The sequence below is a fragment of the Myripristis murdjan genome, chromosome 20 (genome assembly GCF_902150065.1).
Source record: "Myripristis murdjan chromosome 20, fMyrMur1.1, whole genome shotgun sequence".
NCBI classification, from domain to species: domain Eukaryota; kingdom Metazoa; phylum Chordata; class Actinopteri; order Holocentriformes; family Holocentridae; genus Myripristis; species Myripristis murdjan.
Genome location: NC_043999.1, coordinates 2,077,219 through 2,103,627, shown reverse-complemented (window position 1 = coordinate 2,103,627; position 26,409 = coordinate 2,077,219). Strand labels below are relative to the sequence as shown.

Sequence of the window (26,409 nt, the reverse complement as noted above, 5' to 3'; positions counted from 1 at the left end):
TATTTATACACATGTCTAATAAAGAGAGAGACAGCGAGAGAGAGAGAGAGAGAGAGACAGAGAGAGAGAGACAGGTGAAGAGTCTTACTGATGGTGAATCCCAGTCTCTCTGCGTGGAGCCTCTTGGACAGGAACTGACCTTCGACCAAGGCCTTGATCTCCACCTGAGAGTCCACAGCTGACGACACCTGAGAGAGAGACAGACAGAGAGACAGAAAGAGAGACAGACAGAGAGAGAGAGAGACAGTCAGAGAGAGAGAGAGAGAGAGAGACAGAGAGAGACAGACAGTCAGAGAGAGAGACAGAGAGACAGACAGACAGAGAGAGAAAGAGACAGACAGAGAGAGAGACAGAGAGAGAAAGAGACAGACAGAGAGACAGACAGAGAGCGACAGACAGTCAGAGAGAGAGAGAGACAGTCAGAGAGAGAGAGAGAGAGAGATGTTTCAAGAGGAAACAACCCAGAGTGGAAAACAAAAAGAGGTGATGGGACAGTTATCCTCATTATTACTTCTTTAATGTGCAAATAAACCTAATACTGATAACAGTCTCTCTCTCTCTCTCTCTCTCTCTCTCTCTCTCTCTCTCTCTACCTTGTTGTTGTCCCGGTCGAAGCGGTGAACTCCCACTGCAGTCGGCGTGATCTCCATGGTGTCAAAATAAAAGCCTGGAAACACAACAACAACTAGAGTTACAAGGAAAGGAAGGAAGGAAGGAAGGAAGGAAGGAAGGAGGGTAGGGTGGAAGGACTGAGGAAAGGAAGGAAGGTAGATAGGATGGAAGGATGAGGAAAGGATGGAAGGAAGGAAGGAAGGAAGAAGCAAACCAATATGGTGGAAATCTCACCGATGTTGCCATGGTTTCCAGGGGGCGTGTCCCTCAGGGCGGCAGAGAAAACTTCCCATGATCCTCCAGCACACTCGTTCCTGATGCGCTCTCTGGTCAACGAGCCGTTCTTGAAACTGCACACACACACACACACACACACAGTAAAGGTCACACTCACTCCCTCTATTATTATTATTAATAATGATGTTATCAGTGTAATGTTCCAGTCATCGGTGCAGTTTTAGTTTCTCCTGATGGGATAAATCTGAGCTGAAAAGAAAAAACACTGGAGCAAAAAAAGTCATCTCAAAAGTAAAACTAATAATTTACTCAATTACACATATAATTTAGGATGACTTCTTTTGCATCTGTTTTGTGTTTTTGCTTGATTCTGTCAAAGTTTTCTTTGATCTTTTTGGCACAAATCTGATTCCACAGATGCGAAGCCTTTATAGGAGGGTGGCTTTTATTTGAGCGAGGCCTTTATTTCTAAATCCCTCTGATAAATACAGTGGAGGAAATAATTATTTGATCATTTGACTCAATTACTTGATTATTTGACTCAATGAAATGCAAATCAGTTTATGTCTTTTATATTAAGTGATTTTTTGGATTTTCTTTTTGGTATTCTATCTCTCACTGTTAGAATAAACCTACCATTAAAATTATAGAGTGTTCATTTCTTTGTCAGTAGGCAAACTTACAAAATCGGCAAGGGATCAAATAATTATTTCCTCCACTGTATATCTGTTCACATTTTAGTACAAAGCTTCCTTTTATCTGATCTGTTCCTAGTTTTTTTTTTTTCTCGTCAAATTGTGACTTTATTACCTCAGAATTTCCGAGTTTCTTTCTTATAAATTTGTGATTTTTGGCATAAATTTACCATTGTAATTTCAGAAAATATCCAAGTTTTTTCTCGTGAATTTACAATTTTAATCTCAGAAATTGTGAGTTTTCTTATGGAAATATTACCCCCCTTTCCACAGCTCCATAATTTTTTTCCCCTCCAATGGTCTAATGCGCCGTCATCGACAGGCACTGGCAGTTAAAGCAGCCTTGTTTTTACACCTGGTGATTAAATTTGGGGAAATATGGTATTAAAACTAAAAGTAAATGCAACAAAAATGTGATTTGGCTGGTTTCATAATAAAACATCAGTCTTATGGGTATTTCCTCAGAGCTGTGTGTGGATGTTTTTCACGCTCGGCTCGTCTCGTGGTGGTTTGAGGTGACAGCTTTGGCGTTCATGTCGCTCCGCCACACCTGAGCGTGAGGTAGGTCAAACCTGGCCGGTGTGATTCTCCCGTCCCTGTGGAGGAGACGCCCTCGTCCCCCGTCCTCCTGAGAGGCAGCGAGTGTTTCTCGCTCGATGTGAAGCCTCAGAGCCTCTGGCAGCCCCGAGGACACGCCGCTCACCTGGCCTGCCTCGCTCTCCCTGCACCGGCTCTACCTCGCTCGCCCTCTCTCTCTCTCTCTGGATATTTCTCTCCTTTCACTCCTTTCTGCTACTCTCTCTCTCTCTCTCCATCACCACCTCTCAAATAATTATTTTTACTTTATTTATTACACTTTGCTTACGTCTGTCACACTTTGGCACGACACATTTCCTTTATTTTATGTTCCTACCAGGGCAGAACAGGAGAAATATCCATGGGGGGCTACAGGGGGCATGGGAACTTTACAGGGTGGCAGATGGATGGATGGATGGATGGATGGATGGATGGATGGATGGAGGGTCAAACCTCCCTCAGAGCCTCCAGCTGTGGTTCTTCTGGTTGGTTCTGAGGGTGAAAGTCAGACTGATGTGGTTCTGCTTGGATCAGAGGTTCTGTTTGTGTCTCTGCTGAGATCCAGACAGGAACCTGAGAGGAACCTGAGAGGAACCTGACAGGAACCTGAGAGGAACCTGACAGGAACCTGAGAGGAACCTGACAGGAACCTGACAGGAACCTGAGAGGAACCTGAGAGGAACCAGACAGGAACCTGAGAGGAACCTGACAGGAACCTGAGAGGAACCTGAGAGGAACCTGACAGGAACCTGAGAGGAACCTGACAGGAACCTGAGAGGAACCTGACAGGAACCTGACAGGAACCTGAGAGGAACCTGAGAGGAACCTGCTGCTGCTCCTCTCAGGACACCTTCACTGACACTCCGACACTCCAGCTTCACTCTTGGACATTAGACATGATGTTTTATATCAGATTGTTCAAACTGGGGGGGCACAGCCTGTTGTTGGGGTGGCAGCTGCAGCCCAGGCCACCCTGGTAGCTCCGGCCCTGGCTCCTTCCTTTTCTTCTCTGTTTTTTCTTCCCTCCCTACCTCTCTCTCTTCCTTTCTTTCTTTCTTTCTTTCTAACATAAATAGTAGCAGAAAAAATATCAAGGTATCGACATGTTTTTCTGTGTATACATGTCTGGATTTATACATGTGTGATTATGCATGTATGTTTCAGAATGTGTGTGTGTGTGTGTGTGTGTGCTCCTACCACAGCAGGGCCATGTAAGCCTGATAGTCCACCGGGTTGCAGAAGATGTGGCCCTCCAGCGCCGGCTGAGGCTGCTGGATCCACACAAACACCGTGTCACTGGTACCCAGACTGACCTGCACACACACACACACACACACACACAGAGAGAGAGAGAGAGAGAGAGAGAGAGAGAGAGAGTAATATTGCACTGATGATGAACTGCTGCTATAAAATCTGTTGGCTGAATAACAGATCGTGGTTTTGTAGGAACTTACAGCGACGTCGCCTTCCTGCAGCCTCATTCCTGCAAGAGACGCTGACAGACAGGCAGACAGACAGAGAGACAGACAGACGGGCAGGCAGACAGACAGGCAGACAGACAGACAGACAGACAGACAGACAGACAGAGAAGGGTTATTATTAATGTTTTTATAGTATTTTGTTTATTTCACACTGGGAGCTGCCCAGTAAAGAGAGAGACAGGACAGGCAGGAGAGAGAGACAGGACAGGCAGGGGAGAGAGAGACAGGACAGGCAGGGGAGAGAGAGACAGGACAGGCAGTGAGAGAGACAGGACAGGCAGTGAAAGAGACAGGACAGGCAGAGGAGAGAGAGACAGGACAGGCAGTGAGAGAGAGACAGGACAGGCAGTGAAAGAGAGACTGGACAGGCAGTGAGAGAGAGACAGGACAGGCAGTGAGAGAGAGACAGGACAGGCAGTGAAAGAGAGACAGGACAGGCAGTGAAAGAGACAGGACAGGCAGTGGAGAGAGAGACAGGACAGGCAGGAGAGAGAGACAGGACAGGCAGAGGAGAGAGAGACAGGACAGGCAGTAAGAAAGAGACAGGACAGGCAGTGCAGAGACACAGGATAGGAAGGAGAGAGACAGGATAGGCAGGAGAGAGAGACAGGACAGGCAGTGAAAGAGACAGGACAGGCAGTGAAAGAGAGACAGGACAGGCAGTGAAAGAGACAGGACAGGCAGTGAAAGAGAGACAGGACAGGCAGTGGAGAGAGAGACAGGATGGGCAGTGAGAGAGAGACAGGATAGGCAGTGGAGAGAGAGACAGGCAGTGGAGAGAGAGACAGGCAGTGGAGAGAGATACAGGACAGGCAGGGGAGAGAGAGACAGGCAGTGGAGAGAGAGACAAGCAGGAGAGAGAGACAGGACAGGAGAGAGAGACAGGACAGGCAGGGGAGAGAGAGACAGGCAGTGAGAGAGAGACAGGACAGGCAGTGAAAGAGACAGGACAGGCAGGGGAGAGAGAGACAGGCAGTGAGAGAGAGACAGGACAGGAGAGAGAGAGACAGGCAGTGCAGAGAGAGACAGGCAGTGAGAGAGAGACAGGCGGGGCAGAGCAGACGACATGGCGGTCAGGGCCTGTGGTCCGCGCTCTACCAGCTGAGCGTGATCATGTATTTTTAATTTGTTTGTCTCCACCAAGGTGGTGAAACCTCTGGCAAGCGGCTGAGGTGATGTGATTGTCCGACCGTCAGCAGGATAACTCCAAAAAAAAAAAACATAAATAAATAAATAAATAAATAAAAACAGTGGAGGACAGACTTCAGCTCATGATCAGTGAGACGCAGAGCGACGTGGACCGTGGAGAAGAATCTCACTAAAGCACTCATGATATACAACCTGATGATGTATTCATTTCATTAAATATACATTACTATGTTTTTTTAACAGGAAGGTTGCATTATGAAAGTAAAATATTGGTTATGAGGGTTAAAGAGTGTAAAAATTCATATTGACTGTAAAAATGAAAAGTGGCATGAAGGAGGGGTCGTGGTCGTGGCCCCACAGTGGAGCACATGCTTCATGAAAGGTGTTAAAGCAGGTGGAACGCAGACTTTGAGACTCTGACTTTGAGGGACGGTCACAGAGATTCCCATCAACGTGGTTTTTCAGGGTCCAGTCGGCTGGTAGAGCGCGGACCACCTGTTCAGGCTGAGTCCTGACCGCAGCGCCAGATCAAAAAAAAAAAAAAATTCTTAAAATAAAAAACATACATGATAACAGCAGCACTGAAAATGAATTTACTGGTCGCTATTTTCCAGGTACCTTCATGTTATTTATCTCCTTGTCGGTGATATCAGAGCTTTCACAAAAATAAGATTCCTAGACGTAAATACCAGCTGTTCAGGTGCTCACGGTAAATACCGAATGACGTGAACACGAGAATTGGGTAATAATTGGTTTATTGATGGTCTGTGAACAGTATCTTGATGCTATTATTAAGATGCAACTGATGAGGTAAACAGTTAATACATATCGTGTAGTGCATCTTTAAACATTATTTGGATGGCTGTTATATTTTTTGGGGATATTTTTATTGAAGCTGTTGAAGCTTTACACTTCCTGTCAGAGTCGACTCGAACCCCGAAGTCACCGCTTGCAGTTTTATTCATTAACTAATTACTGTAAGCAAAAGTTGCAACTCTATAATAGCATCACAATATTGTTTACAGATGGTGTACAAAATATTTATTAACCCTTTTTACAAGATATTATAATCATCAGCTGCAACTCTATGATAGCCATACCATTAATTTGTGTAATGTTTGTAGATGATTTCTTAAAGGTTTACAAATCATTAGGTGGTCATTAAAAAAATACTGGTAACACTTTCTATGAAGGTCTATTGTATAATGCATTATGAGCGCATTCATAAGGCATTATAATGCATTTATAATGCGTTATAAAACATGTTATAAATGTTCATAATCGTGTATGACAACTTATAACAAGGTTTATAAATGATTATAAGTGGTGGATATAATGTGTTATAAGCTCATCATTCATAATGTTTTATACCTTCATGGCAAAGTGACAACAGTGTTTTATGGAAGAATCTGAAGTCCTGGGTGGTATACCATGTTAGAACTACCAGTTATAAAAATACATTAATTAATTGTATTATAGTATTATAGTATCATATAGTTGCTAATAACTTTACACAATGCTGTCACTTTACTTAGAGCTCACAAAGTCATCCTATAGCACATTATTGATGTTTATTAGACATTATTCCAGAAGTGCTGACACTTTACTTTAAGCTCACAAAGTCATCCTCTAACACATTATTGATGTTTATAAGGTATTATTCCATTTCAGAATTTGAGCATTTATTATTTCTTATGATGTGTTACAGCAGTTCATATTATTTTTATAACTGGTAGTTCTAACATGGTATACCACCCAGGACTTCAGATTCTTCCATAAAACACTGTTGTCACTTTGCCATGAAGGTATAAAACATTATGAATGATGAGCTTATAACACATTATATCCACCACTTATAATCATTTATAAACCTTGTTATAAGTTGTCATACACGATTATGAACATTTATAACATGTTGTATAACGCATTATAAATGCTTTATAATGCCTTATGAATGCACTCATAATGCATTATACAATAGACCTTCATAGAAAGTGTTACCAAAATGCTTAACATAGTAAATAAAATGTTACATTGTGTGCAACAATACTCCGTTAACAAAAGGTTCACTGTGTTATTAAGTATCATTTCATTGTCTGTTAACTGCAAAATAGCTATTAACTAAAGTTTAATTAACTACCAATTTACCAGTTATTAATGGCTGTTATTATTAATGGTGGTGTTGCCATTAATTCTGTTTTTATATCTTTATATTTACATGTGACTGTGTTATTTGTGATTGCATTTGCTGACTGCCTGTGAGGCCCTTAGTATCACCGCAGCCGCATCACCGCAGGGAGAAACTCCACGTTTTCTCCTTCACTTTGAAAAGTCAAGCTGTCACAACAAACTGAGAACTCCTCAGAGTCGAGGAGCCTAAAAGGCTGATATTTAAAGCTCCAGCGGGTTCCCTCTGTGCCACTTCGACGCAACACCACAAGGCAGATGTTTGTCCAGTGGCTATTGATTTAGGCTGCAAAAAAAATCATGTCTTTTCTCTCATTGTGAAAAGGTCGTGATGTCCCGTCCCGACCTCCCAATGCAGTCCGGGACGTCCCGATTGTTTTCCAACATGAAGTTTTTGTTGTGGCTCGTGTATGGTAGAGTACGGATCGGGCCGCGTATTTTTGTCCAAACTCAACCCGAGTCTGAGATTTTACTGCCTGGAATAGCCTACGTGTTGCCTTCAGAGTCGTCACGTAAACTCCAGCACTGCACAGGAAATTGCCGAGAACATCATGATTTTTCACTAAACTAACGCCGATGTGACCGAACCCCACCCGGGTCAGGAATCCACACTCTACTGTACGATGCTGGTTTGTCGTGCTGGCCAATCAGACTGCAGCAGGATGTGACATCACTGCCTCCCGCAAAATGAACAGACGAGCAGACAAACACAGCGACTGTCGACAGTCCTGACACGTCCTCACCCCAAACTCTCGTCACTGTTTGTCCTTTTTTTTTTTGTTAAATTTCATTTAGCGACAACTAATGGTTTTAGTTTGCGTTAACAGAAATAATAAAGATACTGACTGAACACTGATTTAGACAAAATAAATGTCTCTCGCTCTGTCATCAAATCAAATTTACATCAGTAGGAGAGACCTTGGTGTGTGTGTGTGTGTGTGTGTGTGTGTGTGTGTGCTGCCCCTACTGATTGCTAAAGCAGTGTTGAATTTCAATCCATTTTTTTTTTTTCATTTTGCCAGTGGTGTAGAGGCAGACACACACACACACACACACACACACACACACACACACACACACGGTTACTAAATCTGTATCTTTCAGGGCCATGGATTACTGTTGGCCTCACAAAACAGCAATATATCACTGGTTTCCTGCGCGTCTCACTCCCACACACACACACACACACACACACACACACACACACACACACACCAGATACACACACACCAGATACACACACACACACACACACACACACACACACACACACACACACACACACACGCACACACCAGACACACAACTAGTAACAGCATAAGTCTAAAAAAGGGATACATACGCACACAAACAAACAGAAATCCATACATCATTGGTGGTTTATATCAATTCCATTTATCTCCCTGTAACAGGTCCGCGTGTGTGTGTGTGTGTGTGTGTGTGTGTGTGTGTGGTCTCCTGCCTATTACCGTGATGTATGGGAACACAGTTTGTAGATATTTACATGATAAATCATAACCTCAGAATTATAAAGATCTGCCATATCCCTGCATCGATTATGAAAAAAAACCTCACCATTTTCAACATGTGACTTTAATTGTAGAACATGTTCTGATTTAAGGTCCACAGTGACCAGAACAGCCTCTGTTCTCTTGAAATCAAGAAGAACCACCTACATGCTAACCTACTGTGTTCTAAAGTGTTACTGCGGGTTCCCTTTTTCCACCACAGGGTTTTCCACTTGTTCAAAAAATATGGACGGTGGTTGGCATAAAGACAGTTTGATGTTTTAACGTTTTAACATCTCAGCTGCAAACTTTTAAGCAGTTATGTGCTTTAAAGAGGTTCTACGTCACAACACAACATGTTCACTTTAAGAACAGAACAACTGGTGAATGGGATTCAAATATATTTAATTTTCTCCATGGGTAGAAACAAAGATCCTCTGATCGCCTAGTACCAACCTGCATCTCGGACCATTGGATAGCGCTTGAAATATTTCCCCACTGTGGGACTAATAAAGGAATATCTTATCTTATCTTATCTTTATACAGGTGTAAACTCAGGAGATCTTATTGTGGTCTGATTGTTCAAACTACGTCCAGAGGTGTTCAGGGATGCATCGCGACCAAGACAAACAGAGGTGTAATTGTTAACGTGCATCTCCAACACACATCCTGGGTTTCCCATTAATTCATGTAACCTGTATCAACATGCGTCTTGTATCCAGATCATATCTAGCTATGATTTGGCCGGACTACATTTACATTTGGTATTGATATGCATCTCTGGTGTCCGCACTGAGATCTGATTGTCTTCTGATCACCCTGTTCCACACACAGAATGTCCTCTGGGTTCCACTGCATGCATTTTTCTAAAGTCCATGTTTCCACCGATAGATTTGTTGCATGTGGATTGGAGAGTGTGGTCACCATGTGTCCCTGACAGCCTCTGAGGCAGAGTTCTCAAAGCCAGTCCAAACCCAATTGGACATCCAGAGCAGAGTTCTCAAACTGAGCCCAAATCCGTCAGAACCCTCCAGAGTAAACTTCTGGAAGCCGGTTCAAACCTAACAGGACCCTACAAAGTAGCCTAAACCCGACGGGACCCTCCAGAGTAGGATTCTTGAGGCCAGCCTGAACCTGAAGGGGCCCCTCCATAATAGAGTTCTCAAAGTGAGCTTAAAGCAAACAAGATGTTCAGAGTAGACTTCTCAAACTGAGCCCTGATCCAACAGGACCCTCCGGAGTAGAGTTTCCAAAGCCTATCTGAACCTGACAGACCCTCCATAGTAGAGTTCTCAAAATGATCTTAAACTGAATGAGATGTTCAGAGCAGACTTCTCAAACTGAGCCCTAATCCAAAAGGACCCTCCGGAGTAGAGTTCTCAAACTGAAGTCTGGACCCTATGGGACGTCCGGGGTAGAGTTCTCAAACTGAGCACGAATCTGCCAAGAACCTCCTGAGTAGAGTTCCTGAAGACAGCTTGAACCCAACAGGCCCCTTCGAATGGAAGCGAGCCAAAACCCTAATAGACCCTCCAGAGTAAAATTCTTGAAGCCGGTCCGAACGGGAAAGGATCTTCTGGAGTGGAGTTCTTGAAGCGAGCCTAAACGCAACAAGACCTCCGGACTTGACTTCTCAAACTGAGAGCTCTGCCCCGGAGCTGGTGCACAAATAAGTCACTCATTTTTAATCGATAGCATTTACTTTTTAAGTATCAGTTATAGATTTGGTATGTTTGCGGCTGATTGCCCACTCTTTCACTGCAGGTGATCACAATTAATTTTCAAACTTTAAACAGGGAAACTCAATAACATCCAAAGCCTTCAGTTGCAGGTTTGTTGTTTAGGCGGCTCTCAAAGCTAAAGAGTTGTTTACTTTCAGGTTGGGCGCCAGGTTACACCAACAGTCTCTGGTTACTCGCAGACTATACAGCGCGGTCCAAATATATTTATATGTGCCGACTCATTCCCGTCATAGTGAACCACACAGATTCTGCTGTGTTGCGAATAGTGAAGGAGATCGAACACAGTAAAAGTGTGAAACAGAACATGAAAGCCTGGAATGACGACAACAGCTGAGGACAAATCTAAGTCACAAAACAAGATGCTTGGTTTGTGTGTCTGTGTGTGTGTGTGTGTGTGCTTGTATTTGTAAAGCCAGGAGAGTCAGAGATCCTCACAGGGACAGAACAGTGAGGGTAATTATCCTGTGTGAGGGCTTTTCATCAGATTTTACTTCTTTGAAGGCAAAGTTCTGGCTCACGTCAATGGAGGAGCACTATATTTAGGTTATAAATACAGTGTGTGTGTGTGTGTGTGTGTGTGTGTGTGTGTGTGTCAGAGATAGAGAGAGCGAGACAGACAGAAATGGACTACCAATAGAAGAGAGGCCAGACAGCTCCATCTAGTGGACAAACAGTAGAGCTACACTTATACTACACTATTTCAGGGTAGAAAATGACACAAGGGTATTTTTTTTACTTTTTTTTTCCTGTCATGCTTTTTCTGTCATGCCGCCGGAGTTGGTTTTGGTGATTTTTGGAAAATAAAACACTCGTGCTGATAGGGGGGGGCTGATAGAGAAGGGAGGAAAACTAGTCAACGCACCCACAAGTGACCGGCAGGGGAAAACAAAATTTAGTTGTTACCTGGGTTGTCTCCGGTGAATGCCACCACCTTGCAGTCCTCAGAGAAACCGTACCGAGACACAAAGTAGGACGAGATGGGGCCCTGCAGACAGACAGGCAGACAGACAGACAGACAGGCAGACAGACAGGCAGACAGACAGGCAGGCAGGCAGACAGACAGTAAAATCAGAATCATGAATTTATTGGGTCAGGTTAGCTTTAGCTGTGGTCACACTCTTGCAGAGTTTGCCGTGTACAGTAGGGAACAAACACAACACACAGGACTGGATATAAAACTAATAGTACATAAATACAATATAATAAAATATTGTGCTTTACTTAACATTTGACAAAACTGTCAGGAGATCAATAGATAGACGATAATCCACCAGCCCTGAAAGTAGTCCAACTTTAGGTATTTTCATATTTTTTAGGGAGGTCAGTAGGAGAATATTGACTCTTAGTGACTCCATGGCACATTTACCACACATACACACACACACACACACACACACACACACACACACACACACACACACACACCAGTATTGCTGAGGAGGGCTGTGGAGCTCCCAGCAGTCGCTCCAGCTGAGGTGCAGTGGCTTCCAGGCAGATCTCAGACCAGTTTCTAGTCCTGATGTCCAGCAGGTTCATCCCCGAGCCTGGACAGACAACCAATCAATCAATCAATAACCAATCAATTAATCAATCAGTCAATCCAGCCACCCAGAATACCAATGTCCAATGTCTCCGTTCTGCAGCCGGTATCTGTGTTTGGTGGAAATTCAAAGAGCGGCTCGAACTTTGGTGCCTGAACCAGAACGGAACCGGTTCTTTTTCAGTGGAAAAAAAGGAAAACAGAGTCTAAACGCATCTCCTCCACCCGTCTGTTCTCAACCCTCATCCCTCCATCATCCCTTCAGCTTTCACCCTGCAACCCTTCATCCCCTCACCCTCAACCCTGCATCCCTACATCCCAGAACTCTAGACTCTTCATCCCTTCATCCCCTCACCCTCAGCCTTAGCAAATGGACCCGTCATCTCTTAACCCTCCACCCTTCATCCCTTCATTTCTTGACCCTTCATCCTCCAACCCCCCACCATTAATCCCATTACCTCACCCCTTTACCCTTCCTTCCCTCACCCTTTCACCAGACATCCTCTAACCCTCAACCCTGCGTCCCCTCATCCCCTAGACCCTTGACACATCATCCCTTCATCCCCTTATTCTCGATCTTTCATCCCCTAACTCTAAACTCTTCATTCCTTCAGCACCTCACCCTCGACCATTCATCCCTTCATCCCCTACTTCTCGACCCTTCATCCCCTAACCCTCAACCTTAGCGGATGGACCCTTCATCCCCAAATCTTCCACCCTTCATCCTGTTATCCCTCACCCCTTCATCCTTCATTCTCTAACTCTCAACCCTTTCACCCTTCATCCTTTCATCCCCTTATTCTTGACCCTTCATCCCCTAACTCTAGACTCTTCATCCCTTCATCCCCTAACCCTTGACCTTCATTTCTTCATCCCCTAACCCTCGGTCATCATCCCTTCATCCCCTAACCATTTCACCCTTCATCCCTTCATCCCCTACCTCTCGACCCTTCATCCCTTAACCCCCCACCATTTATCCTGTTATCCCTCACCCCTCTACCCTTCCTTCCCTCACCCTCTCACCCTTCATCCTCTAACCCTCAACCCTCCATCCCTTCATCTCATCCTTCCCTCTGGACCCTCATCATCGTTTCTCCACCGTACAATGAACTATTTCAAATTTACATCCTGTTGGCGCCGTCTTGTGTTGGTGAAATGATTAATTGCACATAATTAAAATAAATTTCTGCTTTTTTTTTTCCCAAAAAGGAAATTCATTCTGTGTTTGATAAATGAGAGCAGGTTTACAGGCTGGAGCCTCTGCGTTTCATATCACATGATGAAAATTTTGTAAGACGGATGGTAATATCCAGACAACACAGTGCAATCTGCCTCCGTGTGTGTGTGTGTGTGTGTGTGTGTGTTAACATCATGCTCTGATTTCATGCAGCTGAACAGCGGGAAACAAAGCAGATGTATGAATGAATGAATGGAAAATGAACAGAACCGTACCGTCACTGTAGTCGATGGCGGCGTAATCCCCGAGGAAGAGAGAGGCCGCAAAGCTACTGACCAATGAGATCCTCTGAAAACACACACACACACACACACACCAGTAATATATGACCCATAAAGAGAATTTCTTTGCAATATACAAGGAAAGCTCCTGTCACTTGTCATTTTGCTCTGAATCTGTTTCTTCATTTGTTTTGTTTTCTGGCGCTCCACACTGTCAGAGATTGTTTAGAGGAGAGATGGCTCACTTCAGAGTCACTCCCTGTATCTGGGTAATTTGTGGCGATGATATTCAAGACGATCTGCAAAAAAAAATAACAACATCTACAGTGTTTCCCACAGAGTGACACTGATTGTCTGTTGAAAATATTTGAAAACATACTTTGGCCTTAATCCAGTCCACCTTTACTTATTTCACCATTTTAATTCTACTTAATTTTGCCCCTTATTTTTCGTGTTTCTGTTGGACTTGGCCCAGCTCGCCTTGCTTTTCCCTCCACTGTAGTAAGGGAAACATATAAAAATCTGCCAACTAAATCGTTACCAAGAAATTTCTTTATCAGTGTGTTCATAAAGGTGTGTAATAACATGTATTAAAAGGTTGAAATTCAACTCCTGGGGGAAACCCCGAAAAAACCTGATCAAAGTCGGGGTACCGATAACCGATTTTTCAAAAATTCTGAAGTGCTTAAATTGGACTTAAGTAACTTTTGAGGGGACAAAATAGGGGTTTTTCATGATTCTGAGTTGATTGCTAGCATTTATTTTTCACTACAACCACTTTTTAGTGGAAAAACTGCCACGCCCACTTTTGCATTTAGCCTACATATAAAGTTGCATTTATTTCAATTAGTTGCATAATACTCAGAACAAATACTGATCCACCATGTCAAATGCTTCAGGAGTCAGTGTTTGAGTCTTCTTCAACACCATCATGAATAACATTCTTGCATGTAATACCTTTACAAACTCCACATGCTGAGATGCACTTGACACTATTCTTCTTATTTATTTATTTGTTTGTTTGTTTGTTTGTTTGTTTGTTTGTTTGACAGGGACAGTGCACATTAATTAACATTACTGTAAATGCGCCAGAGTTAGCCAAGAGGCTATTTTTCATCTGTAGTCCCTGGACAGATGTTACAGAGTCACCCTAAAAACAGAATAAAATGAGATTGACATTACTTGCAGCTGCAATCTCCATTACAATTGCAGCTTGTGAACTGGAGTAGCTCCTCAGGAGCCATGGGGTCTAGTGTTGGAACTGGCTCATAACCATGAACACCTAGGGCTCTAGTTTCGCAGACCTGGCGAGGCGGGGGCACAGCGCACCTGCGCTTCACCAACTGGGTGTGGCCAGGTGGATTTTGCAAGTTTGGCACGCCGTGCGCCGTGGCGCAAGTACTCTGCCGTCCCTCCTACCGGCGGAAGGGAGGAGAGAAGGCGTGGAGTGGGGTTGACACAGCCGATTCACTTTAAACCAATCAAATGAGCCCCTGTCCTCGCCTTTAAAATGCGCTGCGCGAAGACATAATGAACGTTTACACAATTGACATGGAGGAAGAGAGCAGCCGCAACACACACTCAGGACAGTGAGGCCAGTCTTGGCTGCTGGAATGATGCTGGAGCTGCCATCCATCTATCCATCCATCCATCCATCCATCCATCCATCTATCCTTACATTCGTCTTCCTCATTCCCGTCTTTCCATTACCTAGCTGCCTCACATCTTTTTCCAGCTCTGTCACCGTCTGTTAAAGTTATTGATTTTTACAAGCAAATATAAATTTAACTGTGAAGCCCCCATTTTTAATGAATGTTTTTACCTCAAAGGATAATCCTCGCCACCTTCATTTAAATACATGTTTGTTTTGCAACTTTCGTCTCCATCACATACTGATGCAACAACACACTAGAGATTAAAACAAAATCCGGTTCATGAAAACTTTTACATTTGCTGTTCTAAACACCCAGCATCTGGCAAGGAACTGATGCCTTTTACATTTTCGATTTGTGAGGAATATTTATATATGTGGAAGAGGAACTGGGTAGTTAACATTAGCAGCTCCAGACACCATGACTGGAAAAAAGACATCACCGTACTGGACACATTGTTTGACTGACAGGTGATCAGGTTGGGTTTCCATTACGCATGCCAAAAGGTGTCAATCTCCTTTGATCTGACATCAGTTGTGACGGGACTAGGGTTGGGTATCGGTTGGGTTATATCTGATACCGGTGTCTACTCGGTATTTTTTAAACGGTTCCGGTGGTTAAACGTTTCTTGAACCGGTACTTAAAAAAAAACAAAAACGCGCACACTTTGTCAAAAAACAATACCCTTTTATTTCCAGGGCCAAATTGAACACAATATTAACTTAAAAATTTAAACAATATAAATACAAGTAACATATGGTAATAATAAACTCATGCCATTTGTGCGCAACCGCAGGGTGGGGGGGTTTACAGTCGGGCTGCACGGCCCGGTCGGGAATGTCTTGTGGCCCGGTACTGGTCCGTGGACTGGTGGTTGGGGACCGCTGACGTAGATTATCAAACACGGTGCATTGTTCAGCTTTTAAATAAACTCCATGTGTCTCCAGATGTTTCATTAAATTCGACGTGTTACCTCCCTTGCATGACGTTGCTTTAAGGCATCTGTTGCATGCAGAGTCTGCATCCTCCTTAGACGTGAAATGTAGCCAAACCTTGGAGCGTTTTGCCTTCAGCGTCTTTATTGATCCTCTCACTATCAGTTCTGATCAACAAGTGTGCTGAGTAGCGGCGCTGACATCACGTTCAACAACCGCAAGTTCATGCCGGAACACCAGAGGGCGGCACTGAAATGAGGCACCAAAATTTTTGTTCTTATTTGGTCTCATTACTACCATTTACGTCAGAACCAGTGCCCTATTGGCACCGTGTTTCGGTACTCAACCCTGGACGGGACAGTCGATATGGAAATAAATGTATGTGCTAATTGAGACAGTAGTATTGAATAGTGGATTTCGACGGTATTTATTGCATTGTTAATGTGCCTGACATTCTGGACACCTGCCTGTAAGGTTTTGGTGACATGTGCACACTGCGTGCTGGTCTGCCAAAGTTCCACTACGCCGGCTGCGCTGAAAGTAGACCTGGTTTCAGATTGCGAGCTTTGAGCGCACCTTGGCAAAGCCTTTTGGCATGAAACTGTCACCACGCCAAGCTGAATCTGTCAACACCTCCCGCTGCTGCAACACTACTCTCATCTCAGCACACCTCGGACTGCCAAACTACCAAACTGAGCGTTCCTCGGGTTGCGCTGCTTGAAACTAGCTCTGCTGGGGGTTCGCCTCACTGCGCCACCCTGTGCCGCACCGGGAAACTAGGGGCCCTATCTTGCGCCAGAGTCCCTAAACCCATTATTTGGGGATTTAGCATTGCGTAAGAGGTGTTCCCCCTCAAAAGTTGCTATCTTGCGCACCTGCCGTTATCTGTAAAACACCTGCGCTACCCACTATATTATGCATAGGCGTGGTTTGGGCGTTACGCCAGTTAAACCAATCAGTGTGCCAGGTGCCATTGCCTTTAAGAGAAGGCTGCGCTATCCTAAATCCTAAATCCTAAACCCGCGATGGAGAGAGGCAGGTCGCGATTTAGTACTATCTCTGCCATTTTCTCAGGGGTTCAACTGAGGCTAAAGCAAGGTGGCTTTTTATTCGGGAGGTGGAGTCGCATGTGCACGTCCACATGTGTTCAAGTGGACGCGTATTGAAGCCGCCTGGGTGCGCTCCTGTAAAAGCCCAAATGGGATAGCGGGTGGTTTCGAAAACCCGCTGTCCGCTTTCCCTGAAGTGTATGCTCAAGATAGCAATTGTAGGGAAAGCGTATAAAACACGCCCACGGGCACAGCTCCAGGTGAAAATAACGGAGTCGGCATAATGTATAGCGTGTAGCAAGATACCGTTTAGGAATAGTGGAAGCTGTTAAGTGTGCAATTCACGGATAGCGGGTAGTGGCAACGGGTAGAGGGTGGCGCAAGATAGGGCCCTAGAGCCCCTAATGTTCATCCATAGTCACTGGGGTCCAGGGACATGCTCTGTAGAAGGATCCAGTCCTGGGTTTGTAGGTAGGCATGGAGAGAATGCTGTGCAGCTGCACCCTCTGTTGGAGGTAGAGTCTCTGGTTTGATCAGCCCAGCCGCTGCCTTTCATGAGAACATGTTGTATCAAATTGCACCCAGAGTAGTACCTGAGCCCGTCTACGACGAGCCTTGCCACTCTCCATTAACCCCCATTGTATCGAACTTGGTTGCAGTTCCACCGTAATTCCACTGGGGGTGATGGCGGGCGAGTGCAGAATGAATGGGGCTCTATGGAGCTAAACGGCTAAATTTGTGTCTTACTCCTGTTTATGGTTGAAAAATCTCAAATACTGTTGTAGTTTCTGAAAGTTCAATATGGATTATATGTTAAAAGTGAAATTAGCAAAAACTTATAGCCTTTCGATTTCCTACAGGTTGGGCTGTTGTTGGCCATAACACGCTGGGGGGGGGGGGGGGGGGTTCCCACCAGGGAGTGGTCTTGGTGAAAAATAAATGCTAGCAATCAACTCAGCATCATCATGAAAAACCCCTAGTTTGACCCCTTAAAAGTTACTTATGTCCAATTTAAGCACTTTAGAATTTTTGAAAAATCGGTTATCAGTACCCCAACTTTAAGCAGTTTTTTATGAGGTTTCCCCCAGGAGTTGAATTTCAACCTTTTAGTACATGTTATTACACACCTTTAGAAACACATTGGTGAAGAAATTTCTTGGTAACGATTTAGTTGGCAGATTGGTCAAATATCTGATAAAATACCCTTACTACTGCTTTTCCATCGATGCTGTTTTATAAACTTGCCCAAAAAACACAACTCACATCTTGGATTTTTTTTCACCTGTGACTCTGCTCTCACAGCAGCAGGTGAGCTGCATTTGTGGTAAATGACAAATGATTGAAACTGTGTGTCCAATAATCTGTAGTCATGAGGCGTTTAAGGAGCCATACAGGAGGTGTGATACCCAGCTCTGGGCAAACCACAGTGTAGTTGGAAGAAAACATGTTGCTGCATAATCCTGTTTAAAACAAGCTGATTTAATGCAGATTCAGTTGAATTTCCACCCTGCACTGTGCGCTCCTCCATCATGTGCACAGATATTTAGGATTAGGAGAGGATTTTTCAGAATCCTGCACAGTGAAGTAAGACTACTGAAGCCACACGGACTACATCCAGGAGAGTACGTTTTGATTTTGTTACTGGGGTAAATATATTTGATCTTTGGTATTAAAGCTTAACTAGCACAAAAATAAATAAAAATGTGTTTGTATAGTAGCTATAAGAGGCTGTCTATCATGGTGCTGGCTAGCTAAACTGTATAGGAACATGTTTATTTTATTCAACATTCATGTTTTTCTGTTGTTCAATGAAATAGTTGATTAAAGTTCAACTCACAAACAAATCCAAGTCAAAAATGTGTTTTTTTAAACTTGTATTGGTTGCATGTCTGCTTATGACAAAAAACTCCCAAATTTCCCAGCATAACGTCCCATGGGGAGTTCCCAGGAAGTTTATGGAAATTTGCCAGGAATTTTCTACCGCTTTGCGACCCTGGTCAAAAGTGAAAAAAAAGCACAGCACAGTGCCATGGAGGTCGTTTTGGATGCTGACTGGTTGCAGTGACGACCAGAGAGGGACGGACGTTTTCTGATTCGTCACTTTCCTGATAAACAAACATGGCAGAAATGTTCAAATTAAAGGTCTGCTTATTTGAACCATTTCAACCGCAAGAACCACGACCGCAACACGGAGCAGAAATCAGCCTTCAGGAGACATTTCACAGCGCCGGTGCCGCTCGTAAGGCGCTACACATCAGTGAGGCATTCTGCCACTGTTTAACAAGCTGCTCTGTGGGAAGTGATGTCACCAGGAGAACAACCAATCAGAATCAGCCTCAGCTGTTCAGTCAGCTGTCAAATCCAAAGCCAGACAAACTGAAACTGAAATAAAATTAAAACTGAATTGAAATTGATTTTTAAATTGAAATGCATCCAATTATTATCAACTACGTGTAATCAGAAACAACAAGTGGTTTCTATGAAGAACTGATAAATTAGTGATATTGATAAATGATGATAAATACAGTAGAATAGTCAGTCAGTAAAGTTGAAGGCAGCAGGGTTTGGGTCGGTTTATCAAAGCTGCTGTCAGAAAAATAAAAGGTGGACATGGAGTGGAGGTTCTTTTATTTTCCTCTGGCAGGTAAAAGTCAAACCTATGGAAGCCCATTTCCGCCACTAAAAAAAAGGAAGATGAAAACATAGCCTAGATAATAAAAAAAATGCCCATCTTAAGTCATAAATGAAATACTAAATCGAAATTATGAGATACTATCTCATAATTATGACTTAAGATGGGCATTTTTTTTATTGTCGAAGCTATGTTTTCAAGTTTTTTTTCCTTCCATACAAACGTGTCTGCTGTGTGTCTCTTCTGCTCGATCTGATTCTACGTTCTGTGATGTTTTCATGCAGCTTCTCACGGTGTTAGAGCCCCAGTCTGGGGTCAGAGGTCACAGGTCAGAGCTCACCTCAGTGTTGTGGTACTGGTCTGGTCTGGTCTGGAACAGCTTGGCGATCTGGTTTCCCGTGAAACGCTGCACACACATACACACACACACACACACACACACACACACACAGAGTCATTCCTCTTGAACCACGCCTTTGCGCTGAACTGAACTCTGAGAGTAAGAAAAATGTGAAATGCCAGAAATATTAAAAAATGAAACAGAAAACTGTTCTCCTGCTACACGGCTTCATGTATGCAGATAATCTGCATTCACTGAGGGGAATTCTTCATTATATCATGACTGATAACGCCGATATTACCGCCTTTTGTTTAATTAGCGCTGGTCATCTGTCAGTGTCTCCAGCGTCACCTCGATTAATTCTGAATACTGGCTGTGGCCCAGCAGCCGTGCACATCACAGCTACACTCGACTCAACTCAGAGAGAGGAAGATGTTATTTAGCAGCCACGGCCTTCCTCCGCTCGACATTCACAAATCATAAACACACACATGCTGTTGAAAGCTGTGTTGGGAAATTTGTAGAAGAGGCCGTAAATAACTTAATCCAAAACGGCCTTCCTGCCCCTCCCACCTGGTGCCTTCACCTGCTCATGGGAAACATCAGATGGTGGCACTTTAATGAGTTAATGAGCACTTGAACGCCTCTTAAAAAAAATTCATAAGCAGAATTCAGAAACTGTTAAACATCGATGTTCACCGTAAGTCCAAGTTGTGACTGTAAAGGTTTGAAATGACTGACATTTTTCCAGATGTTCGTTTTTTTTGTTTTGTTTTTTGTTTTTTTTGGTCTAAAGTCTAGTTTTTATTTATTTTTTTCACGTGGAGTTTTAGATTCATTCTGTGTGTGATGACCTCTGACCTCGTATGCCCTGGAGCCGGTCAGCTGGGCGAGCCTGGCCGCGCCGCCCGCCGCCGCCTGCAGGGCGCGACACTGAGGGGCGCTGCTGGAGTCCATCCACACAGGAGAGTCTGCTGCGGAGAAACAGGCCTGCACACACACACGCACACACACACACACACGCATGCACGTACACACACAGAAATACATGAATGCCCACAAAGGTGCAAACACACATAAACAAATACACATGCACGAGCACATGTGGATGCACACACACACACACACACACCTGCAGCTGCTGGTGCAGGCTCCGGTCTGGCTGCAGCTGTGTGAGTGTGTGAGCAGCTCCTGTCCTCCAGAACACGCTGCCATGTTGCTGCAGGGGGGCAGAGAGAGAGACGCTGACTCAGCAGCCCACAGGTAAACACACACCTGGCTCCGGGACGTCCCGCCGCCACGCCGCCACCTGTCCTGCAGGTGACGGCTGCACGCCCACACTCTGCTCCCACACTGTGAAACTCTGTTTTCTGCACCATCATCATCATCATCATCATCATTATTATTATTATTATTATTAGTAGTAGTAGTAGTAGTTGTTGTAGTAATAATAATAATAACAATAATTAAATAATTACATAATTAAATAATAATAATAGTTATAAAAAATAATAATAATAATAATAATAATAATAATAATAATTATTATTATTATTATTATTATTATTTCTACTACTATAAATAATAATAATAATAATGTTATGATTCATTTGATATATTCTGAGGAAAAAACAACAAAAAATCTCAGAATATCCCAGATTAAAGTCATAGATTTATGAGGGAAAAAACTTGGATATTCTCTGAAATTGAAGTGGCAAATTTATGATAAAAAAACCCTTGAAGTTTCTGAGATTATAACATCACAATTTGCCAAGTCATAAATTGATGTAATAATAATAATAATAATAATAATAATGTTCCAAGTCATAGATCTAGAACAGGTAGAAGTGGCATGCACCTTTGCAGGCCTTCCGTTAACAACAACTCCCTCCCTGTGGTTCACGTTGCCATGGTAACAGCTGTGGCGTTTGCTGATGTCACGGCGTGGGCGGAAGAGTCTGTTTGAACAACTGTATTGAAACTTTGCCCGGCGGCGTCGTCAGCGGCTGCAGGCGGGTGGATCTGTCTGTCACGGCGCCAAAATAACATCATAAAGCTCTTTCGAGGCTGGCGTTAGTCCTGATCAGCTGCGTCGTTGTTAATAAAGTTTCTGAATAAAGTTCAACAACCTGCCAGGTGACACTCGACTCCTCCCAAAACCAAGATTTTTTTTTTATTTTTTAAAATTTGAATCCAAGTCAGGCGCCACCGGCCGACATTCACAGAGCTTTGGTTTATTTTGTGGTGAGAGCAGAACGTGTTGCCGTCGGCCGTGCGTCACACACACTCCCCCGCCGACGCCGTGACCTCAGCTGGACGTGTGCGGCTGTTGCCATGGTGACAGGGACCAGCCCGATTTTCTGTCTGTGAACCGAAGTCTCATGTTGGTTCTACCCGTTCTAGTTCTATGGCTGTAGAACAGTAAGTAATGTGACACAGCAGAGGGGTGTGTGTGTGTGTGTGTGTGTGTGTGTGTGTGTGTGTGTGAGACATTGCTTTAAAAGTATAAAAGTTAGAAGTATGACATTGTGTCAAATCATGTGTCACATTATGAACACAGACAGGTTTCAGGGAGAGCTGATACAATATCAATAAAAATAAATAAATAAAAGCATAAAGGTGTGTGTGCAGAGTGGGAGGGGCTTGTCGCTCACCTGGCCGCTGCCCGACACGCCTCTGACACGGGAGAAGTCAAACCCCGCCCCCTTCATCTTGTCCAACAGCAGGTCCAGAGCCTGGAGCATGCACACACACACACACACACACGCACGCACGCACGCACACACACACCAACCAGGGGTTTATTTCTATCTAAGCCTCTCAGGTCTATGACAGCATGTCAGGGGGAAAAGTCATGGATCCGGGCAGCGGGATGATAATCTGGGATAATATTCTGAGAAAAAAAAAAAAAAAAACTCAAAATGTCCAGATTAAAGTGGTAAATTTACAGGAAAAAACTTGTAAAAATTGTTTTTCTTAAACCACATGGCTTCACTTTGCTTAAATTTGATGTTTTTTTTTTCACTTTCACACAATTTTATATTTATAATCTGGATTTTTGAGTTTTTTTCTCATGAATAACTGAGTTTTTTTTCTCTTTAATCTCGAAAATTCAGATTTTTTTTCTCAGAATATTCATCACCATCGTCAAAGGACAAAGGTCGTCGTTTGATTTGTTGTGTTAATCCCTAATCTGGAAAGTTACTGAGTAAACACAGCAGAGAAAACACCTTCATCATCATGACCAGCCAGAGTGTGTGTGTGAGTGAGTGAGTGTGTGTGTGTGTGTGTGTGTGTGTGTGTGTGTGTGTGTGTGTGTCCTACCTTCACCCACATGAGGGTGGGGGAAGTGACCGTCAGCCTGTCAGCATGAATGTGAACACCGCCCTGAGTTCTACACACACACACACACACACACACACACACACACAGTATTACTGCTAACACGACTAGTACTACTCACACAAATACTTCTAATAACAGCTGTACTCATCCTGCACCTTCTGACACAACGTTATGAAGCGCTTAGCAAAATAAAAGCATGGAGTTAGTGACAGTAAAATAAATAGAAGTTATTAGTGCAAAAGAAAAATAAGACCATAAATAAATGTTTCAAAGCATCAGGATAAATAACAAATACTACACATACTGATACCATCCTAACACTCAATAGTACTACCACAAATACTACTGCATGGGCTGAACAATATGGTAAAAAATAAATAAATAAATAAATAAATAATAATGTTGTGATTCATTTGACATATTCTGAGGAAACAAACAACAAAAAATCTCAGAATATCCCAGATTAAAGTCATAGATTTATGAGGAAAAAAACTTAGATATTCTCTGAAATTAAAGTGGCAAATTTATGATTAAAAAAACCCTTGAAGTTTCTGAGATTATAATGTCACAATTTTGCAAAAAATTAAAGTAAAAAATTGATGTGAAAAAAGCAGCAAAGTGATGTGATGAACCACATGAAGCCATGAGCTTCCCAACCAAAAAAAAAAGAAAGGAAAAACTACTTTTCTGAATTTTTTCACATAAATCAACAGATTTAATCTCAGACTTTGTTTCTCTGAATATGTTTCCTTTTGCCCATTTCCCCTAACAGTCCTCAGACACCACCGCAGGACTTTACACTTGGTCACTTTGTGATTTTGATGATTTTGTTAATTGTTACTGATACTGGTTACCACTATGGTCTGTAACCACAGCGCCACCTGGCTGTGCTGTGTTACCTGAACTCAGGCAGCTCAGAGTCAAACTGCACGTTGTTCTGGTGGACGACGCTCAGGTTTCCATCGACGGCGGCCACCTTCAGCTGCAGACAGACAGACAGACGGACAGACAGACAGACGGACAGACAGACAGACGGACGTCAGCGGGACAAACTGACGGCTGCACAACTCTCGCTAAAATGTGAGCCACGAGAGCTGAGACCTTTGCAAACCCTCGAAATCATCATCGCCCTGCAGCCGAACTTCATTCAAACCCACAGAACTTTATTTTAAATTCTAACTGAGCTCCTGAAGTTTCCAGAGATGCCAAACATGAGCTGCTGGATTCCAGGGAAATGTGTCTCAAAATGATGCACAGGACATGTAGATCATTTCTATGTGATGTGATTCTGCAGCCATAAAACAATATTCCCCTCAGTGTCAGACATGGAGAAGACTCTGAGCCGCTGCAGGGAAACATGACTTGATCTGTTTGAGGTGTAACGGGTTCATAAAAGACTAAAAGAAGGTTTCTGTGATCATGTCGGTTTGGAGGGCGTGCTGCTGTGAAGCTCCCGGGCTCTGCTGTTCTGACCTGAACTCAGATCAGCACGATCTTATTTGATGTAAAAATATGAGAAAATAAAAATTTAGCGCACATTTTGGCATTTGATAAATAAAGCGTGCATTTTGACAGATAAGGAGCTTTGGAAGAAGGTGACAAAGTGCCAATTTTCATTTTAGGATCAACCTCCTGACTCCTCCTCCTGATCTGATTTAGACTCTCAGGATTTTTATTGAAGTGGTTTTGTGTCTGTCTGAGTGTCTGTCACTGAATCTGCACAGGATATTATAGGGAAAAATCAGCTGATCTGAGGGGGTCAGGTGGTTGATTTTACATGAAGCGACCCTCTAAAGACGAACTGGGAAAAGGGCTGAGGAAGCTGCTCTTCACGGTGTGTCCCGTCAGTGCTCACGACCTCCGACCCGAGCAGACGAGAACAAAGTCCAGCAAGAAAAACAAAGAAGAAGAAAAAATAAAAATGTAGTCTCGTGCAGCAGCAGCTTGTCTGAGCCTCTTCACTCTGCTGGTTCAGCTCATTTAGACTTTTCCTGCTTCACATTTGTCTAGCCACTTTACAGAAGAAGGTTTTCCATCAGACCATCAGAGGTGCTGCTGCTACAGTGGAAACCCAGCCAGCTGACCTTTAAATAAATCACTTTATAATGTATGGTCTCCTAGCACCTTGTTTTTTTTCCTTTTTTCCTTATTTATTTCTTTATTTTTAGTGTGATATAACTTGTGTTTGTGTCTTTTAAATGCAACATGTAAGCTAATTCTTTACTGATGTGCCAGTATTTTTTTTCCTAATTTGCTAATCAACTTTTTTCCCGGCAACTTCACTTGATTTCTTTCAAAAACAACAAACCACAACTTTTATTTTTCACTCTGAACTACATTTTACTGAGAACACTGCAGTACTTTTACTCTGAAGGAACATTTTGCTGAGAATACTGCTGTACTTTTACTCTGAAGAAGTATTTCACTGAAAAAACTGCTGAACTTTTACATTGAAGGAACAGTTTACTGATAATACTGCAGTACTTTTACACTGAAGGAAGACTTTACTGAGAACACTGCAGTACTTTTACACTGAAGGAATATTTTGATGACAATAATGCGGTACTTTTACACTGAAGGAGTATTTTAATGACAATAACGTGGTACTTTTACACTGAAGGAACAGTTTACTGAGAATAGTGCAGTCCTTTTACACTGAAGGAACGTTTTAACGACAATAATGCGGTACTTTTACACTGAAGGAACACGAGGGAACGCAGGACGGAGAAGTTTACTTTAATAGTGTCTCGTTAATGCATTGCTTTGCCACGTTCTGTGAATGAATACTCGACTTTCCTCCTGATCTCATGTGAACACAACACAACACTCACTGCCGTTTCTTCCGGATCTGCGCGAACGGGACTGCGCGTGCACGTGGCCCCCGTCCACGGCGTCCGGTACGTGGTGGTGTGCGCGCGGCGTGGCGCTGCTCAGGTGAGCTGTTTACCTGCTGCGTGCTGAAGTCGAAGCCCAGGTACAGACGCTCCTGTGCGGCGGCCATGAGGGAGACAGGCGCGGAGCCGAGAGGCTGCTGCGCGGCCGGGCAAGGGTTAACTATTTAAAGACACACACACACACACACACACACACACACACACACACACACACACACACTGTTTTCAGCCGGTGAAGGAAGGAGAGGGGGCGGACTTTGACTGCAGTAGAAGTAGAAGTACTGTTCCTCTGCTGGTATGTGACTGCAGTAGAAGTAGAAGTACTGTTCCTCTGCTGGTATGTGACTGCAGTAGAAGTAGAAGTACTGTTCCTCTGC

General features: G+C 43.5%; 1 protein-coding gene across 5 annotated transcripts in view; it reads right to left on the bottom strand.

The window, feature by feature from the left end:
* Positions 1-26,203, bottom strand: part of xylb (xylulokinase homolog (H. influenzae)) — a 49,649-nt gene extending 23,446 nt beyond the window's left edge. The window contains exons 1-15 of one of the 5 annotated variants that reach the window (XM_030078747.1): positions 26,086-26,203; positions 24,038-24,120; positions 23,118-23,187; positions 22,448-22,528; positions 20,926-21,012; positions 20,655-20,783; positions 19,794-19,859; positions 13,180-13,252; positions 11,613-11,731; positions 11,091-11,172; positions 3,575-3,615; positions 3,318-3,433; positions 847-962; positions 594-667; positions 89-188 (exon numbers count right to left, since the gene is read on the bottom strand). In XM_030078747.1, the coding sequence (XP_029934607.1) occupies positions 89-188; positions 594-667; positions 847-962; positions 3,318-3,433; positions 3,575-3,615; positions 11,091-11,172; positions 11,613-11,731; positions 13,180-13,252; positions 19,794-19,859; positions 20,655-20,783; positions 20,926-21,012; positions 22,448-22,528; positions 23,118-23,187; positions 24,038-24,120; positions 26,086-26,139 (1,291 nt within the window). In that variant the 5' untranslated portion in view covers positions 26,140-26,203. The other 4 variants (XM_030078748.1, XM_030078749.1, XM_030078750.1 and 1 more) reach the window with 4 other exon arrangements.
* Between the last annotated feature and the right edge of the window lie 206 nt (positions 26,204-26,409).